The 16,555-nt window shown below is 50.8% G+C and overlaps 6 protein-coding genes across 6 annotated transcripts, besides 1 other annotated feature; 3 read left to right on the forward strand and 3 right to left on the reverse strand.

Moving 5' to 3' along the window:
- Positions 1-16,555: part of a sequence feature (contig 1.128 1..280307(-1)) that runs on past both edges of the window.
- Positions 1,115-2,513, reverse strand: ANIA_07366 (uncharacterized protein; the record flags this gene model as incomplete). The annotated part of the gene is made up of 4 exons (XM_675543.1): positions 1,115-1,578; positions 1,630-1,779; positions 1,830-2,241; positions 2,295-2,513. 4 exons carry the CDS (start codon positions 2,511-2,513, stop codon positions 1,115-1,117), a joined length of 1,245 nt encoding a protein of 414 aa, XP_680635.1.
- Positions 3,133-4,057, forward strand: ANIA_07365 (glutathione S-transferase family protein; the record flags this gene model as incomplete). Its single annotated transcript, XM_675542.1, has 3 exons — positions 3,133-3,366; positions 3,417-3,664; positions 3,715-4,057. 3 exons carry the CDS (start codon positions 3,133-3,135, stop codon positions 4,055-4,057), a joined length of 825 nt encoding a protein of 274 aa, XP_680634.1.
- On the reverse strand, positions 4,186-5,526 carry ANIA_07364 (Rieske [2Fe-2S] domain protein; the record flags this gene model as incomplete). Its single annotated transcript, XM_675541.1, has 1 exon — positions 4,186-5,526. One exon carries the CDS (start codon positions 5,524-5,526, stop codon positions 4,186-4,188), a length of 1,341 nt encoding a protein of 446 aa, XP_680633.1.
- ANIA_11555 (uncharacterized protein) lies at positions 7,649-8,083 on the forward strand (the record flags this gene model as incomplete). Its single annotated transcript, XM_050611865.1, has 3 exons — positions 7,649-7,841; positions 7,902-7,942; positions 8,060-8,083. The coding sequence occupies 3 exons, from the start codon at positions 7,649-7,651 to the stop codon at positions 8,081-8,083; spliced, it is 258 nt and encodes an 85-aa protein (XP_050467843.1).
- ANIA_07363 (uncharacterized protein) lies at positions 8,954-11,745 on the reverse strand (the record flags this gene model as incomplete). Its single annotated transcript, XM_675540.1, has 2 exons — positions 8,954-11,674; positions 11,734-11,745. The coding sequence occupies 2 exons, from the start codon at positions 11,743-11,745 to the stop codon at positions 8,954-8,956; spliced, it is 2,733 nt and encodes a 910-aa protein (XP_680632.1).
- On the forward strand, positions 11,988-15,198 carry ANIA_07362 (uncharacterized protein; the record flags this gene model as incomplete). The annotated part of the gene is made up of 6 exons (XM_675539.1): positions 11,988-12,258; positions 12,317-13,048; positions 13,147-13,363; positions 13,450-14,443; positions 14,557-14,876; positions 14,940-15,198. The coding sequence occupies 6 exons, from the start codon at positions 11,988-11,990 to the stop codon at positions 15,196-15,198; spliced, it is 2,793 nt and encodes a 930-aa protein (XP_680631.1).

The raw sequence follows: 16,555 nt of genomic DNA on the forward strand, positions 1-16,555 counted from the left end.
ATCCTTGCCACGAAAACACAGCCTATCCAGTAGTTTTCTGCCATCCACACCCTCTACACCGTTACCGAGTGTATGGGGCGCTCAGTCGTTGTGCTCTATACATGGAGTAGAGATTAGGAAAAATTTTCCAAATCTTCCGGTTCAGTCAATCCGGTGAGGTGCAGCTGCAGCGTGTCCCATCTCAGTACTTGCAGAGTCTCGCTGTTCCACTGGACTCCCATTGCCATTAAAGTCCAACAATTAACAAACTCTCTGTACGCTGACCTTTAAAGATAGTGCTACAAGTGCATCCCTGGAAATTTGCCTGGTAAGGCCACCCGGCCTCATCCTCTACCTCACTAAGTCAAACCACTCTACTTACTAGTCTCGTAATTCTCCCGAGTCTTCGTAGTATTGTTGAGAGTCTCGTAACTTGAATGCCCCTCAATTGATCATCCTAGGGTCAGGTATTGAATCAACTTTGCGCCCCAACAAACAACGAACTTATCTATAGTATCCTTGTCTCAGGGTGAACTAAGAACGGCTAGGACACTGGGGATATATGAACAAGTAGTCCGGCTTAGAAGCATTCCCAGTTGAGCTCGTTTGGGCTCAGTCGCCCTGTATTTACGAGTCTCCGCATCGAGCTCGGGGCATGGGAGTGGCACCATAACAAAGCCAGGACGATATCTCACTGTGGTGCGTATGTATGTAACATATCGTATGGAACAGGCAAACTACTCTCTTTCTGACCAGCGAGTGCAATGAATGATACCTCAGTAGGCGGCGAAGAATCCTATTCCTGTTTTTAGGTTCTCAGGTTACGATGCGTGATGTACTATATACACAAGGGTGCGGAGCCTATACATTTTTACTTGATGAGTTGGACTAAAGGCGGGATCATACAGAGATTGGCAGTGTGATGAAGGCTTTGCATATCCCAGTGTTGAAAATCGTGCTGACAGAGAACTACCACGTCAGACAGTGCTATGTGGATTCGCACGCCTGTCCGATCACATTTGTCGCTAATATACTTATGACTGACATATACACGCCAGCATGGCAGGATGCGCACGAATAAGCAGCACTGAGCCACCTGTCGGCCATTACATCTCAACAACTCACCCTTAAGCATCTAAGAGCGAGATTCAGCTCTCTGCCTCCACCACGAGTTCCCAGCCCACCAAGGGTGTCCTTGAGAGGGCTGCTCCCAGCCGCTTCCACTCCAAGGGTTTTCGTTCCCAGACTCAGATCCAGCACCGGTAATAGTCGCAACAGGAATCGTGGGGGCCGTCGGAACGGCAGACGTAGAAGTAGAAGGTTCCACAGCTGCAACCTCAGTGGGGAGGGAGACGTATCCAGCGGGTGCAGATGTTGCCGCCGCCGTTGTGGTTGGGACGTAAACAGGGGTAGAAGACGTGGCAGCTGACCGGGAGCTAGAGGTGCTGTCAGAAGAGCTGACGCTAGACAGGTCATAGCGGTCCTTGAGGTTTCGCCACCAGTCGCGGAGCATCCAGTAGTCGAACTCAGTGATTTCGGTGGCGCTGCCGGAGAGCATGATGAAGCTTGCGACACCGGTAGGGGTCCAGTCGTAAAAGTCTGTTTCTTTTAGTGATTTGTGCATCTACGTCGGTCTAAATGGGCACATACCATCCAAAGCGAAAGTATGGCCAATTTCATGCAGGTAGATGTGAATGTTCTCCGTCTCTAGGTTCTGGAGGAAGTAGTCGGTACCAACCCGCTGACCCCAGTCACCGCCGGTGCCGCCCTCGAAGCCATCGGTGAGCCAGAGGCTGTTGTCTATAGAATGTCAGTCTACTATCACGCTATCTATTTTATAATCGCAGTACCATAATGACGATCCTCCCCAGCGGCGCAACCGCTGTAATCGCCGTCCTGGTGGAAAAACCTTCCACAAGCTTCAGCACACTGTGGAATGCCATCAGCATCGGTGTCGGTGTAAATATCAATGCCGGAGGTGTCTCCCTCGAGCAGGGACTCTTTCGTCACAGCCCAGCCGACAACGTTGACCTCGACAGTGTCATAAGGCCAACCATCGAATCCGGCAAGTCCAGCAATCCACTTGTTATAGGAGCGGCTGGCGGCCTGGGCGATCTGCGAACGCTGCTCGGCAGTGACGGATTGAGAGGAATCCCAGCGGACACAGTAGTTGATCTTGCCTCCAGCGGCGATGACTTGGTCGAAGCCATAGTTTTGGAAGCCGAGTGCATCGCTATATGTCTCGACTTCGTGGTCCCAGACCTGATTTTGTTAGATGCGCTGGATCAGCAGCTGTGATGGATTCAGCGGTTTACCTCTTGCAAAGGAGTGACAAGGTCAGAAGGAGGATCCCAGGTACTGGGAAGGGTGACATCGCGCTTGCTATGAGAATCAGATGAACTGGGCTTGGGCACGCCTATATGCCAGGGAAAGCTGCGGTCAGTGAAGGTAGAGAGCACGGTGCCCTTGACAGGGTGCGCGGCAACATAGCTGGCCAGCAGCTGGAGCGCGGTAAGAGAAAAAACGGATTTCATTTCGATAAAGAAAACGAATGAAGGAAACGCAGCTACTCAATAGCTATGTAGAAGGGAATGGCTTGATTTCCTCCATTGGCGGGCTTATTAGTTATATAAATATTCATCCTGAAACAGGGGTCTGGGGAACGCTTTTCCTTATGCTTGGCAGCATCTCTCGGCCAGACAGGAGCGGCTGGACATGAAGCCATATGGGAGGAATCCCGCTTAAGTAATCAGGAACTTTCCTGTGTGAACAACCAGGGATAGACTGAGGGGAGCACGTCAGAATAGACTGCATGGGAGACGCTGTGCAGGGACTGTAGCAACCGCTGGGCCATGTGCGGAGCGGCCAAGCCTCCGTTCAATAATCAACAGGAAACAGCGTCCTCCGCTAGGCAAAACGAACTGCAGGCCAAAAGGCTTGGTTCACTTATTCCGAGACAGTGGGTCACTCGGATAAATTATCATCATTGAGTTTTAAAGGCGTTCGCGAGTCCGAGAGAAAGCCGAGGCTGCTCTGGCCCTGGCTGGCGGGGCTTTCCGGATCCTGATTTCTGGACTGACTGTGACGCAGCCGGCATTTTGTCGCATGCAAGGCCTGCACGATGTTCCTCGACAACTCCTAACAGCGGCAGATATGAGGCAAGCGTCGCAATTATTGAAGAAATTAACCCGGAAACAAGCCGACCCGTGCCTGTACACCTATCCCTTCTCAGTGCAGTCGCTGGTCGTCCACTTTGCGATTGTCCTTGCGCTGCGGGCGAAGCACCGACCAAGCCGCGAGCTAACGCAGCTGGGCTATCGTCTAGTGAACGTGGACAGGAACGAGAACCTGCGGGAGTGGTATCTCAAAGTAAATCCATATGGCCGAGTAAGTCATTTCAAGATGTTGAATTTCGAACCCAGAGCTAACTGTTGTAGGTGCCCACTCTCACGTATAGTGGGCTCCCGTCACCGCTGACGGACGCGCTGTCAATCGTCTACTGGATTTGCGATCAATGTCCAAGTCTACTTCCCAAGGCACATCAGACGGAAATTTGTCGACTACTCTCGCAATTGCATGAAGCCCTGGATCGCTACGGCGCGGCCAACCCGACCGTGGATGACCTTTTGACCAACCATGACATCACTCCCTCCCACCGCCAGGCCCTGGAGTACAAGCGCGACTGGTTCGTTCCTGACCCTGAAGTTTATCAATTTAGTTGCTGACACCGACCAGCCAGAGGAAACAGAGGGAGTTGGTATCGATGAATTTATCGGACGGCCAAAGTATGACGGCACAGTCTATCGCCTTCCTCAATGAAATCGTCGAGTTGCGGGAGAAGTACAGCAAAGGCGGAACCTGGATCTTTGGGGATAAAGTTGGCCCGACGGTGCTCGATGCTCATGTGGTTCCCTTCGTTACACGACTGGACGACATCCATCTGGATGACCTAGTCCCTGACCAGCTGCGCAAGTACGCACAGAAAATCAGAAGGCTGCCACTGGGGAAGGAGGCGATGGGGCAGCGGCCAACGGTCTGGGACGCTTCACTGGGGCCGATAGACGAGATTCGACTATGATTGTACGAGACATGACCTGTAATAATATTAGAACTAGACACGTTGAATAGATATCAAAGCGCAAGATGAAACCAACCTCAAAGCTATATCATAGACCAAGTCCAAGGCAGCAGACCTAGGCGGTTCGATCAGTAGACCAAGTTGTCGTAATAGCGCCCGTCCATGCCCGCCATTGCGCGGGCATCTCTGTTGAAGGGCTCTTTGAGGCCTCCGACGAAGTACTTGCGTACGTTCGAGCGAAATACCTCCACTGGGTCGGTATGTTCTTGCTCGCAGATCCACGTAAGCCATCTATGGCCGGTTGTCACATGGGTAATCTCATCATTGTGTATAATCTCGAGCGCTTGAACGCTCTCGTCATCACGCGCATTGCGAAACTTGGCAATGGTCATTGGATTGACATCGAGACCACGAGCTTCATGAACGAGCGAGATGATGCTGATCCTTGCTCGAAGATCGTGCGCTGTCTTGGTAGCAGATTCCCACAAGCCGTGGTGAACGGGGAGAGCGCCGAAGTAGGAACCCATTTCCTCCAGGCGGGTCCGCAGTAACGAGAAATGCTTGGCCTCATCATTGGCTACCTTGAGCCAGTCGTGGAAGAACGTCCGGGGTAATTGCCGTGCAGACTCCTGCGCTGTTGGACTGGTTTGGAACTCTGCGAACCGCACGCAGATGTCTATAGCCAGATCAATGGCCCACTGCTCGATGTTGGCCAGAGCATGCAGCATAGCGATCCTACTCTTCAGACTTCCTCCTCGTCCTGGTTTTGGCATGGCGCTAGGCCGGACTTCCACGAGGTTTTCCCGCGGTGGCATGGGAGGGAGTGACGCAGGACTTCCTCGAATGATGGTCATCGGTGAGGGTGTCCCCTCCCTTTCGGTGAAAGTTGAGAATAGATGGGCAGTGAGTTCGATCTTGTGTTCAGGATTCGAGGTGTTTAGGATATGGGCGCACCAGTCGCAAAGCGTAGCATCCTCGTCAAGATACGGCGCAGCGGCCGCCAGGGTTGATGCAGGCTCCGCTGAGGCCGCAGCAGTACCCGAGCAAGGAGTTTTCAATTTAATCTTCTCGCTGACAGGCTCCAACTTCTCGATCGAGACGCCATCCGATGGGTAGGTCAAAGTCACCGCGTCCTCTTGGACGTCAATTGGAAATGTGCACGCTTTGATACCGACGCTCGATTCGCCCGTCTCCACATTGAAGTCATAGGCATGCCATGGACAGGAGGCGATATAGGCCGAGTCTTCAATGTCAATCTGTGCAGCTTCCATAGGACCGCCAGCGTGCGGGCACTCCGCTTCCATGGCGTAGTAGGACCATCCATCACCGCTCTCATTCTGCGCCCTGCTGCGCCCGCCAGCATCGATCGTTGGCAGGCGGAAGAGCACTAGGCGTTTTCCATCCGACAAGTGAATGACATACCGGGTCTGCGTAAGCGCAGAGAGCCGGCCAAGGCTTAATTCTGGCATCTTGAGGGATATAAATCGCCTGTCGTGAAGAGTTGCTGATGCCAACACTGAAAGAAAAATTGCCAAGCAAGTGGGGCAGCTGGATGCCTCGTTGGTGCCTATTTATGCCCCATATATCAGGCCTCAATAAAACACGTGGAAGCAAGGACGTGTCGGAGCATGGGTTCCTAACCTGCCCCTATCCTTGGGGTGCCCGGTATGCACAGTCTTAGTCAGCATCTCATTAGTATTTAGCCTAGCTTCCTTGTGCATCCGCACCCCTGAATACCAGGCTCTGTCGGGGCATACTGTCCTATGGCATCGCCTGCCCCTAGGGGTCGGGCTCGCTTAGTCATCATTTAGTAAGCTAGATATTCATAGGCGGCCACGTCGGCCATCGAATAATGACAATTGTCCGTCCCATTCCACAGACTCCTTCATGCTTCCAAGGGCGGACACTGCTGGCAATTTCTGGGCCATCTCATTCTCTCCTCGTTGCAGCCTTGTTGCCTTATATGGTTGGCATCAAACTGCAGGAGAATAACTGATGTCTTGAACAATCATTGACATAATGAGGTCTTGATATTTTCTACTTTTTTAAGAGCACGCCTACTAAAATCTCATCTATTTTAACCCTTCTTAAGACCTAGAGCGATAAACACAACATCATTGGCCATTGTTGCAGCAGTTCTAGCCATCCAAGGCATATACTTTCTTTCAACATCTATACTTGTGCGCCGAATATCTGAGTCAGGACTCATCTAGCTTGAATCACTAATGTACCTCCTAGGAAAATAAAAAAAGCCTTACACCATATGTACACATAGGGCCTGAACGTGGCGTTATCGCGCTCGCTGCTGGAATACTGGAAACCACGGCGCTGCCATACCCAACAACCGACAAGTAGCAATTAGATCGTGAAGCTTCTGGGTAAGAGCCTATCGCAGTTCGCAATGGCCTCCAATATCTACGCCAATCAGCGCCGAACCAAACTTGAAGATCCGGGCGAGGGTAAGCTCAATAACGTCGCAAAACTCATATGGTTAGCTGCGCCGCGCTGTTGAGTACAGCGAGTATTCTAGAACCCAAGCCGTATCACACACGTAGGTACCGCTTGCTGATATTGACCCTGGATATGCAGCCAATTTGCCTAGTATCACGGGTTGACACACTTGCTATAATCGGGCATGTATAATTGTTGTCGTGGTAGGCCATTTCCCCCCATCATTCCATTGGATAGCTCTGGGTATGGGATGGAGTGAAATCGTTTCTTAGAGAGAGAGTCATACTCTTGATGCTGAGAAGGATATAAGCTGTTGTGCTGCCGAGAACGAGTGATTGACGGTAGTTATATATGGTGCGGTCGTTAAAGAGGCCCTTTTATGAGACAGATTGTCTGGCACCCTCGACGGGAATTGGTAGGTTATAGGACTTCGAGGATCCTCGGTTACAGCTGAACAAAAAAACATGGCTGCTTGACACCATACTATAGTATATAGAATAACTCTCGGGTTCCCTGTCCATAAGTCAGATCCAAAGACGCGAGAAACGCCCGGCTGCAGCCCTTTCAGTGGCCACTTGCAAACCTCGTGCAGAAATTTACCGCGCCACGATCCCAGGCTTATGACCCTTGTACAGCAGGCATATGCTGTCTCTCAGTATAGACGGAACCAGGCAGACTCGCTGTTGAGCTATGCAAGGAGTAGCCGCCGGCGTCTCCTCATCGGTTTTGGTTGGTTTGTGCATTGGTTATATGTAGGACAATCGTGGTACCCTTGCGCAGCCTGTGAAACGCGATCTGTAGAAAGCAATACCATGTTCTTTACCAACCAGTGGAAAAGATGCATGTAATTCACACCCGCAGAGCAAACGCGGTACCCCAGGCTGGGACACCGCGTCGCTGTAGCGTTGTACATGTACTAGTCTACAGCTACCTCGTCAAGAGTCCAAGATAGAGGGTAGGATGCTGGAAAGGCTTAAATACCTCCACGGGCCTTGTCTGTCTCGCCCTTCAGATTGTCTATCTCGCTAGATCCAATCCAGTCTCTAATAAAGCTAAACCCACCCATCTAAGTCCAACGCCGACGCTGGGCCCCGTTCGATCCCACCAGTCTTACTCTCCACCGTTATAAAGAATCTCGCGATGAAGGCCCCAGCCATAACCGCCACTTTTCTCGCCCTCACCTTTACACTTCTTCCCTGCGTCACTGCACAAGGCGTGACGGTCAATTCTCCCTGCACGGGCGCCGGGTACGCATGCCTTTCGGGAAACCACGCCATCGCCTCATGCGACGGGCGACGCTGGCAGCTTGCGGCTGAATGTGGGACACAGTGCTGTGCGTTTGTAGGAAATGCAAATGCCCCAAGTTGTGTTGGTTGTTAGATTGTTGTCTTAGTACGATGTTTCATGGGAGGAGTCGAGTGGGACTGGCGAACTGTGAGCGATATAGGGCAAGCTTGGCGCAGATGTGACTAGGCTCCGAAGTACAGAAAAAATTCATTACTTTCCCTTCTCCAATACATTTAAGAATAGTACACGATTGTTGCACACTAGGGCTTTGCGGAACATTCCTCCTGACTTGTCAGTTTTCGCCCCCCTGCTCAGCTTCAGGAGTATGCCATCCTCGCCTTCTCTGAATAAATCAGTCCTAACTCCGTAAAATTAAGCCACTGTACATGCTCCCGACTATATATGTACCGTCCAGGATATATTCATGAACCTGATGTCCAAGAGCGAGAGTTCGAGTTCCTCATGTATACTTTTCATGATCGTACAACGTCCAGAACAAAATCGCATCTGGTTCTACATCGGCGAACCAAACGATTGTGATGCCCGGGGGGCTTCATAAGAGAATAAGTGCATGGTCTTATGTGTTGCTGAGAAAATCCAGCCATTTAGCGTACGATGTCTGCCACGAGCATGCGGATACCGGCAGAGGTTTCGCGGTGCACGGATAATTGTGTCGAGGGGTAGACCTTTTCTTGCAGGTGTGAAGGCGAGCAGTCTCTGAATTGCCATTTTGATTTCGGTCCTGAGTACTGAATGTGCGACAATATTATGGGCATTGTGACACTTTAATATAAAAGGGTTTGAGGCTTGTGTCTTCGAGGTCCAGTACCCAAGTCCGGGTAGATTCTTATTTCTGCAAATATGTCAGAGGATTAGTAGCTTCTCTATTTTTTCGAGAACAGAACAGACGTATCCACCCTGTCACTACGAAAATTAAGCCGTATAATACGGTGCAGATGCGTGTGCGGCAGTGGGCGTGGTAGTGGGTTGACGCCTCCAGGTCCACACAACCAAAGAACCGCAACTCCGCACCAGGGTCAAGGCAACCCAATAGCTTTCGGCAATTGAATGCTGCTTCTCTAGAAAGGTGCAGACTGTGGGAATATTTCGGGAGGCCAGAACACTATGCTCAAGACAAGGGGGCACTATCGGCGCATATTAAGGCTGAAAGCTTCCCAGTCGCTCAGCATTATTGATTTGGCTGCCTGATATCACACCCAAGAGTTCCTTTGCATAAGCTGCTGCTGTTGCCGCCGCGTAACCCTGCCATATTTTATTCTTGTGAGAGTCGGAGTAGTCGCAGATCCCCCGGACAACAAGGCAGGGAAACACATCGACTATGCCGGCGGCTTCCATCTCAAAACATAAGACGTTTAGATCGTTTCTCAATTGCTCGCGAGTCTTCCCATCTCTCATCACTTGGTTCCCAGAGGCAATGAGGCCGTAGTGGATGTGCGGGGAGTGTGATTTTCTCGGTTCTCGATGAAGTAACCTAGAAGAATCACAGGAATCACACGACGACCGGACTCCGGCATGATCATAGTTGCTCTCAAAGAGGATATCATATTCAGCACCTGGGTATGAGAAGTCGCGGCTCAAATGCGGGTATCTCTCAAACATGTCGCTCAAATGTCGGCTAAGGTCTGCTCTATTGCGATAGTGATCCGCTTTGAGCCGTGAGATGGCCGTCAGTAGCAAATCCGGAGGCCGGTTAAGGAAACCCGTGCGGCGGAATTCTCCATTCTGGACGGTCTTTCCAAAGTCGTATTGGATGACTCCACCAAACGGCCCATTAGGCTCCCCAACAACGACATCACCAAGTCGGATGTCTTTCTCTCCAGGGACTCCGCCACCAATGCCTACCATCAAACCAAACCTCAGCCATTTAAATGTAGACCGCATGTGACTTGCGACTCGAGCTGCCGAGACTGTGCCCATCAACCCCGACGGAAGACAAGCCATTACTACATTGTGCGCTCCCATGCGTCCCAGTGTATAGTTGTTGAGGTCGGACGGGTCTTGTGGTAATGGCGGATGCAGCTCATCGAGGAGTGCCTGTGCAGCGGCCAGCTCTTTTGGAAGCGCGCAAATCCATCCTACTGTATAATCCCGATGGCTCATAATGCTACCGGTGCTGCTTACTAGACGCTCGGAAGAAGCCCAAAATGTGGAAGTTCTGGAGATCGATATGCTTCCTTCGGGACTTACGGTACTTTGATCAGGAGTGCTAGGTGCGGTGGACATGGGAGAAACTGGTTTGAGTTGGCGCATTTGCCCCCAACGACTAAGGTCCATGGTTTGCGCGACCTCATCCAGTTTTTCGATCTGGATTGTGTTGCCAAACCCCTGGTCAAGTTCTTCCTCGAGAGGCTGTACGATTTCATCGTAAATCAACATTTTCAAACCATCCGGACTTAGTTCTTCGTCGTTCTCGTCGAATCCTAGGTTAGGGTCAAGGCATCTATCAATGGCCTGTCGGTAGTTATCCGGGAAATCAACCTTGAATCGGTCATAAACTGCGATCGCAATTGAATACCTCGTATTGTCATCGACCAATTCCCAATCCTCGAAGTCCATGCCAACCTGCTCCGCCAGTGACTCGACAGGTTGGATCAGGTATATCTCCATGAGCAATATAGCTAACATGACAATGTCAGGAAACGGATGTGATGGCAGGTCGTCTGGATCGAGCTCATCAGCATCTATGGGATGTGCTGAGTCATAGTGTGTTTCATTCAACTCCGACTGTAAATATGGTTTCAGTGGGATTGTGGCGGATGTACCGAAGAAAAGTATATCATCCGCTCTGAAATTAGAGGACCGCATCCACGGTGTGGCGTGAAGATGCAGAACGGAATAAGCCAACAAAACTGCCAGAACCCGTTTTACCTTCTCGGTCATGCTAGCCGGACGATACTTTATGATATCTGCGAGAGACAGCTGGGTATCGGATTGATTTACTGGACGCTCAATACGAGAGGACTGGTCTTTCCAGAGCTTGCCATCCTCAACCACCAGATTAAGCCGCATCAGAGGCTTAGATTTGAGCTTCTCAATCTGCTCACATAGTCTAATGATGGCCAAGCGACGACGCCGACGATTTTGAGACTTTTCGCAGCTGGTTTCCGGTAGCGCAAATCTGACGGCCGCTTTCCTCGTAGCCGGAAGGCCTGGGGCTACGGCCTGGATTCGTGTTTCTTGCCAGATATGACAACTCAAACTGAGCGTGATGAGAGCCTCAAACTCATCCTGCTCGCTCTCTTGTTTGTGGTGAGTCGATAAGCGAAGTCTGGCGGCGCAATTATGATTATGCACTTCAGAACATGCTCTTGACGAAGCAGCGAGTGCCTGGAACACAGTGCCTGCACTCAAATACACAGACGATGGTTTGTCTCCCCCTTTTGGTCGCGCTCGGTGTTCTGCCGCTACTGGCGGCTCGTCAGAACTCTGAGACAGCAAAGTCGCAACGCACCCACGAAGTAGAAGCGTCATCTCAGCTCTCTGCTCCTGCGAGGTGAAATCTAAGCACTGCTGCGTATGAGACAGTTTTTCCCGGTGCTCCTCAGCTGAGCCCCAATAGTATACTAATGCTGTCAAGCGTCTGAAGTGATTCGATGGCGGAAGCGTGGACTCATACTCGTGCAAAACTGAGCACCGAAAAAACGTCGTCAATTTCAATAGTAACAGATGGAGTAGCGGTTCAAGGTCGCTGGACCTGGATCGACTGTGATCGAGTGGCGAGAGGCAGTCGATCAGGATAACGGCGTACGCATTGATGTGCCCAAAGAATTTTCCCAACTCATCGTCACCCTCTTCATTTTGAAGATAATCAGCAATCTCGCGGAAAATCGCAAGTGACCTCAATAGAAGGTGGCCAGTCTATCACCCGCCGTACAATGTCAACAATGCTCAAGGTACGCCACTAGATGAAGCCTCACCTGGGTTGCCATTGGATCTTGTGCCAAATCCCCTGCTTATCCGGGGGTTATCATATCGACTGATTCAAGCGCCGTAATCGTCACAAGATGGATAAAAGAGGGAAGCTCAGTTTGAGATGGGGCGCGGTGCGGGGTAGGCGAGAGTCGACTCCGTCAGCTCAGCCTCGTGAGATCTCTCAACCTCAACTTCACCTTGTGTTGTTGTCAATTGTACCGCATCACCATGCACCTCTCTCATCTGGAGAGCTTGAGCCATGGAAATTGTGTGGCAGGATGCAACGATCTCGCAGTGTGCGAATATCTGCCTTCAGTCTTTCAACGATTGCCTCGCTCAGTTCCACCTTCTCTCTCCACGACAGCAGTCTGCGGTTGACGACCAACTGGGCAGGTTCTCGATATGGGTATCCAACATCGGCGTTTTTGCTCCTACGCGAGGATCCCTCGATTATCGCCTGCGTGAAGCTCCGGATATACAGCGTCTCGTCCGGCGTCTGCTACGGACCTTGAACGACTATATTCAACAATGTAAGATCTGGTGCTTGGCTTGTACTTGATTTTACGTATACACTACTCACTCTTTAAGATCTTTCACAATTAGATTACATCCATCCCTCCTCTGACTCCACCTGCGGGAGCCCGGAGTCCATGTCAGACTCGCTCGACCCCATAGTTGGCGGAATAGCCGAGGAAATCACCTTGATGCATCAGCTATCTAACACAATTCGAAAAGCAAGTAGGGAAAGCCAGAATGTGAGAGCTGCAACGAGTTTCAGGATCTTGAACGAGGATGGGAATGACATCGAACATTGGTTTCTGGACCTCTTCGCACTTGGAATCATTCAGCGCAGGTTTCCAGGTTGCAACGAGACACTCCAGAAGAGACTTGCCGTAGCCATGTTGATTCGAAGAAAACGAATTCTTTACCGTCGATCTCGCTACTGGAAATCTTCAACCCAGGTTCTTTCTGCAACTGCAAAGGCGATCCCGCTGCCCAGCAAAGAAGACGTCACCAATCAAGAGCAAACCCTTGTCCCAGAGAAACCAGAGCCCACACTTACCCAACGGGAGGGGAGCATTGCCAGTTCTCGAGCAGTAACCGCCACCACACTAAACTTGGAGCATTGGAAAAAAGCGTCTGCTCCGTCTGTTGTCAGTCGGGCGAAGACAATACATTGGAGCAGCCATGAACAGCTCGATTTTCCCCCGCCACCGCTAGGGCCGATCCGACGGAGGCTAAAAGATCTCAGAGAGCGCCATTTGGCGGAGCACGAGGAGCGGCTCAAGTTACTAACAAAACCCCTTTGCCAGTATATAAGTATCTATGGCCGGTGTCCCTATGAAGACAAAGGTGCCCCGAGCCCGCCCACAAACGTTAGATCTACGCCTAGTTTACTGTGCTAACGATTCACTAAGGATGCGCTTTCAACCATGACCTGAACGCTATACTTTTTCACGGGTCTTCCTCAGCATCTTCAATGCAAATAGACAGCAAGTCATTTTTGGAAGAGGAACTCGAGAGGAAAATTGAAAATGACCGAATCGCATGCAACAATGGAAGTATGGAAGTTGTCTGTCCTTACTGTTGCTGCTCTTTATCGAGCTCAATCGTCACCAACAAGCTTAAATGGATGTAGGTTTCCACACCTGTTTTGGTTTCCAGGGGACATATACTTGCTCCTGTTGTGTGGCCGCCAGAGCACTACTCATCCTATGCAGTGACCATGTCAAGTACGACCTCGATCCATATGTGTGCCTTTTTGATGAATGTGACTCTCCCAACGAGCTGTATAACCACAGTGAGGACTGGTTGAACCATATGCGTCACCACAGCTTACGATGGCGCTGTACAGCGAAATCCCACGGCGTAATAGTGTTTCATACTAGAGATGATTATGAGGACCACATGAGCTCTAAGCATAAGAGCACGAAGTCACAGCTGAAGATCCTTGCGGAAAGAAGCAGTCGATCGTCTGGTCCTCTTTTCGAATATTGTCCATTATGTGGAGAGTCCACCGGTCATAGTCTCGAGGAGCATGTCGCAAGCCATTTGAGATACCTCGCACTCAAGTCACTCCCTTTCCCGGATAGCTACGAATATGATGATTGTTCCGAAGATCTAGCCAGTGAGTTCCAGTCTGCAGGCGGCCGGACCCGGAGTACTATATTGGAAGACGACGACCTGTCTCAGTTGCCATCAGAAATTGGTGACCAAAATGAGCCCGTCGCCCATGGTTCCCCTGCGTACCCTCCACACCTATCGCACGAATCGTTGGTGCACCTACCACCTGAGCGCGCGTCCCAACAGTCCCATCTTTCTTCTATCCCTACAATCGGGGACAGCGCCAACGGTATGGCTGACCTTGAAACGGCAGCTGCGTTGATGACAGATATTCAAAGCAACGCTGCTACTGAGCCAGATTACGTCTTGCCTAAAGCCCAGTCGCCTGCACGGTTTTATGACCCGTTATTACCAAACCCAGTGCTTGATACTGAATTGGCCGGTTCCCCTGCCGCAGGTCCAGGTTCTTCAGAATGGGAATTCGTAAATACTGCTCATAGTACTCATCACGATTCGTCACTGGACCCCATATTGTCCACTTTTCAAGCCGAAGTCTCCGATTCGATCTCCGACAACAATCCTAACACAGTGCAAGCAGCACCCATACAAAGACCGTCAGACCGTCGCGTGCTGTGTCATGCGTGTGGTCAAGTATGGAGATCTGGTCTGCCGCCTCGATTAGATTGTCCGTACTGTTATTCAGATTTTACAGAGATAGTCCGTAACTTCGACCCTTAGCCCGTACTTTATGCTGATTAGCCCAGATCATCACCCCCCAGGAGGAGGAATCTCCAGAACTCAACGAGCTTGAAAACATCAATACTCTCGCAGACCATGCTCAGTCCATGTCTCTTGGGGCTGCGGGCGTTGACCCTGGGTCCGCACCAGACGCAACCGGCGCTCGTAATAGTAACAATATTCCCACTACGACCGACGATGATCTATTTACACGTGCTGTCTCTAAATATCGAGATGCATTTTTAGAGCAGCACTCTCACCTTGCGGAGGATGAAAGGCTTCGGTTATGGGCCCAGCAACTCCCTCAATTTATTGATGGAACCTCCAATGTTCCAAATTTGATCCCGTATGTACAGACAGGTCGTTGTCATTTCTATGACCACGAATGCTCTGCTGACAATACTTGAAGAACTCTATCTGGCAGAAAGCGTCGAGGTTCTGGCTTCTCTGAGCCACCAGCCGAGCGCATTGAGATGGAGGACACTCTGGGATTTCAGAGTGCCCCTACCATCCAATTTATTGATGAAGCTAATACTGAACGCACAGGAACAATGAACAGGGTAGCTCGCGAGACCTACGTCACTAACCTGGATGCTGAAACCGCCGACTGTGCTAACACTGTGGCCAGTCCCGGTTGCGAGCATAGGGATGAAATACTCAAACGTTAACGTTGCGAAGCCGGCGCCGTCGAGGACCCCAATAAATGGCCACGTTCCTCAGCATACTAGTGATTGGTAACTTCTCACATTGTTCATTGTTTAATAGAAGGCTCGTGTCAAGCGGTATTCTTAGGATATCGAAGACTGTGCATAGCTAGAATACACGGTTAGAACATGCATCAAGCCAACACCGAGAAAATGCACTACTACACCCCCGAGAGCCATAGGTTGGGCCGATACCAGGGAACCATATATACGAACTCGTTAAGATCTTTGAGAGGCTTTGTGCACTCTCTTCTCTCCCGGGCAACCAGGTCCACGCAGTTGACATAGTACCTGGTTCCAGCATAGTATATCCGAAAGAATTTTTCGCCGGGCGTATCTAAGGTGGATATTTCCGGCTCGTCGCAACCTCAATTTCGCGCGCAGGGACTGCAAGTATGTTATTGAACTATCATGGGAGTGGTAAAGGAGTAGGGTTAAGTGTTTGGCAGTGACGGCTTGCCCCAGCTTCCTATAGCTTTACTTCTCCCTTCCTCACAAACAGATTCTTGGAATCAAAGATACGCCTGTTCATAACAAATTGTCCCGCTAGATCCTTACGACGGCGTTTGTCGCACTATCTTCCTGCTTCATAATATCCAACGCCGCATTCAATCCCTCCAACCCACCTTAGCGACCTTCACCTTGGGACTAGAAGCCACCGTCCTCTTCTCAAGGCCAGACTTCAGCCACCGCTGAAACACCTCTCTGAAATACCCTGCTTGAGCTGTTAGCTCCATCAGCAGCATTACAAACTTGACCTCGACGGCCGCCAAAACGGGCACGGGGAGCAGAGGCGGAGCGTGTCTGATGCGAGCAGGTCCACCCCAACTGTCTCCCTCAGTACATCCAGTACAGGCTGAAGGGAGTTTCTCGCAAGAATTTGCGCGTCTGCCAATATCACCTCATCTTCTCTAGCCGCGGCCACGATTTGAGATGCGACATCCGCGTCTCTTTAAGCGAATGTCCGGCATACGCCCAGCGCTTGGAGATGCTCGTAGGTTTTAGGACTGGCAGCCGTGTATAGCCCCAGTCGCCGGGAAAATCGGATAGCAATGGTTCCTAAGATATTTGTGCCGCCCCAAATCAACCAGCTCTCTTCTCCTTTGGCGCGAACCTGCTATCAAGCTGGATACCGACTGTTGTAAACCCTGAGAGTGCCGTCAACGTCGCCAAAGGGAAAACAGTGCCCTCTTTGAAGCTAATGGTGGCGGATAACGGGAGGGTATAGTGGTAGTTGACCAGGGCAAACGCTAGAAAGCAAAATATTTAGGACTTTCTTCCTGTTGACGAACGATGCTGGTGTCGTAACCCGAGCTCCTGG

This window comes from Aspergillus nidulans, chromosome IV (genome assembly GCF_000011425.1).
Source record: "Aspergillus nidulans FGSC A4 chromosome IV".
In the NCBI taxonomy this organism is placed as follows: domain Eukaryota; kingdom Fungi; phylum Ascomycota; class Eurotiomycetes; order Eurotiales; family Aspergillaceae; genus Aspergillus; species Aspergillus nidulans.